We start from the raw sequence: 2579 nt of genomic DNA, 5'->3' as shown, positions 1-2579 counted from the left end.
GGGTGCCCACTCCGGCCACCAGACATCCCTCCAGCCCGGCTGCCCACACCACCCAGCACTCCCCGTGTGGGAACAGGGAGCATTTCCGTCCCAAACGCCTCCTTGCCTACCCCATGCAGTGGGTTGGGCTCTTGCCCTGTGCCCCAGCCCCGCTCCAGCCCACCCTGTGACAGCCAGGGTGGTGCCACCCTCGCATCCCGCAGAGCAGCAGCCACGGTGGGACCCGTGGCCTTGCGAGATGTCTCCCCAGGCAGGCAGCCAGGCTCTGAGGAGGGGAGCATGTGAAGCACAGGGATGTGCTGCACACACCGGGCTATGGGGACAGCGCTGCGGGGTTGCTCTACGCTCCGTGACAAAAGGAGGGGGCTCCACCGGTTGCATTTCTAATTGCACATCGAGTATTTCTTCCTCTGCAAGCAACCAGGGCAGCATCAAACCTGCCCGAGAGATACTCAGCTTGACCAAACGCCTATTCCCAGCCCAGGGGAGGCACTTTTTGAGGCAGTGGCCTTCAGACCTTGGGGTACATGCCGGTACTGCTCTGTGATGGGGATGCTGCCCACCCCACAGCAATGCCCAGCTGCAGGCACCCCACACAAGTGGGGCTATCCTGGACTTACACCGGCACTCAAGAGCTGTGCTGGGCTTGGCATTTCCTTACCACCATCTCATTTGTTTTCACCACAATCAACAGCATCTCCCACCCATCTCAGACTTCCCAAACCACCCGTGTGGCATGGCCACCACTTACCGAGTGTGGCATCATGGAGATGGCCACCCAGCCCGCAGCAGGTTTGCAGAGACGCTGCTTGCCGAAATGGGACGGTGTTTTCTGGGGCGGATGGGAAAGCGGCCGACAAGCTGTTCCTGCTGGGGCGGAGCTGCCCCTCGCTGCTTATCAACAACAATGACCCGTGTCCTTGAAGCACTTTGAAAAATACCCTGACCCCAGGGGGACTGGAGGTGAGCCCAGAAGCAGCTGCCAGCGAGCATCCTGGCGGGGAAGCAGGGTCTTGGCTCCGGATGTCCACTGCGCCAGGGATGGCGACAGGGCGCTGCTGTCATGAGTGGCACTGGTCCCACACCGAGGTCAGCACGCTTGCCTCCAGCAGCCCCCCGAGACACCCCCTGATAAATCTCACTGGGAAATGGTGATAGCAAAGGTCTCTTACACGAGAGAGGGGACCAGGCACAGATCAGCAAGGCAGAGCTATGCCATCGAGAGAGGAGCGCCCTGGGACCATCACATTGAGATGCACCAGGTGGTTTGCAGCCCATGACGTGCACCCAGAGGGACCTGTGTTCCCAGTTCCTGGGAACTTGCGACCTGCCTGGAGAAGCAGCGTACACCACCCCACGGGCTGCCTTGCAAAAGCTTGTGTTGGAACAGGGTGGGGGTGGCAACACCCATGGAAGCACCCGCAGGGGCGGGAGGGACACTTACAGCCAGACTGATGGAGCAGATGATGGAAGCACCCCCGGGGGCAGGAGGGACACTTACTGCATCCAGCCAGACTGATGGAGCAGACGGTGGAAGCACCCCCGGGGGCAGGAGGGACACTTACTGCATCCAGCCAGACTGATGGAGCAGACGGTGATGCACAGGACGCTGACACAAGGCAGCAGCAGCCAGCTCTGACGGGAGCCACCCCACCAACCCGGGGTGGCACTGGGTAAACCCTCGGGGCCCTGCCCCAGGGAGAAGGCTGCGCAGGAGGCCGTCGTGCCTCCATCCAGAAGCTTGCTGAGGTCCCGCTCACACTCCAATCCCGCTGCTGTTGGATGGCTGAGCCCTCCTGGGTCCCTCACCCCAGGCTTGAGCTCAGGGACCAACGCAGACTGTAACCACAGCCCACTGCCCCTCTCCCAGCCCCACTAGCCCAGCTGGGCTTTTCTTCAACACAAAAAAAAATCTCTTAAGCATGGAAATCAAGCGCAGCTCCTGTCCCTGCTGGGTCATTCGGTAGCTGTGCAGCACGGAGGAGTGAATAAACAGCTCTTGGCACCGGGGGTGGACAACTGCACTTTAATGGAGAAGTCACAGAGCAGCACCCACCAGCCCCATAGCACATTCCCGTGTCTCCCACCACCGTGCAGGTCCCAGCCCAGAGGAGCAACCCGTTACATGCATGACGGGAGGGACACTTGGCCAGCGCTGGCTCCTGTGGCACCATGAGCAGCCAGTGCTATGGGGTGTGCACCAAGTGTGACCCCGGCACCGTGGCAGCTATCCCCAGGCGGCCCAGTGCTGAGCTGGAGCCCGCTGTGGCCACGCCATGGCTGGAGGAGGCAAGGTGATGCGGGATGCAGGTGCTGCGGGGGGTGGCACAGCACCCACCGGCAAGCTGCAGAGCAGCTGGCGCCTGCTGAGCCCCACGGTGGGTGTGCTGTGAGCGTCCCCGCTGCCTGAGGGCTGCGAGCAGGCAGCAGGACTGGGCAGGTACGGGAGGAAGCTCGGGAAGGGGAAGGAGCTTTGCCAGGCGGACCAGGGCCAGGGTGCTCGCTGCCTGGCACAGGGTGCGCGGGTGTGTTGGTGCGGCGAGAAGCAGGGATGGAGTGCAGCAGGAGCGGGGATGGGA

The 2579-nt window shown here is 62.4% G+C and overlaps 1 protein-coding gene across 1 annotated transcript in view; it reads right to left on the bottom strand.

Moving 5' to 3' along the window:
- The window catches only part of LOC104510876 (carboxypeptidase N subunit 2-like), a 2376-nt gene extending 1847 nt beyond the window's left edge, over positions 1–529 (bottom strand). The window contains exon 1 of the mRNA XM_010153265.1: positions 518–529. Coding sequence (XP_010151567.1) covers positions 518–529 — 12 coding nt within the window. The remainder of the gene's footprint in view (positions 1–517) is intronic.
- Positions 530–2579: the final 2050 nt, after the last annotated feature.

The sequence above is a fragment of the Eurypyga helias genome, unplaced genomic scaffold, assembly GCF_000690775.1.
Source record: "Eurypyga helias isolate BGI_N326 unplaced genomic scaffold, ASM69077v1 scaffold31836, whole genome shotgun sequence".
NCBI classification, from domain to species: domain Eukaryota; kingdom Metazoa; phylum Chordata; class Aves; order Eurypygiformes; family Eurypygidae; genus Eurypyga; species Eurypyga helias.
The sequence above is the reverse complement of the archived record's forward strand: the minus strand, read 5'-3'. Positions and strand labels throughout refer to the sequence as shown.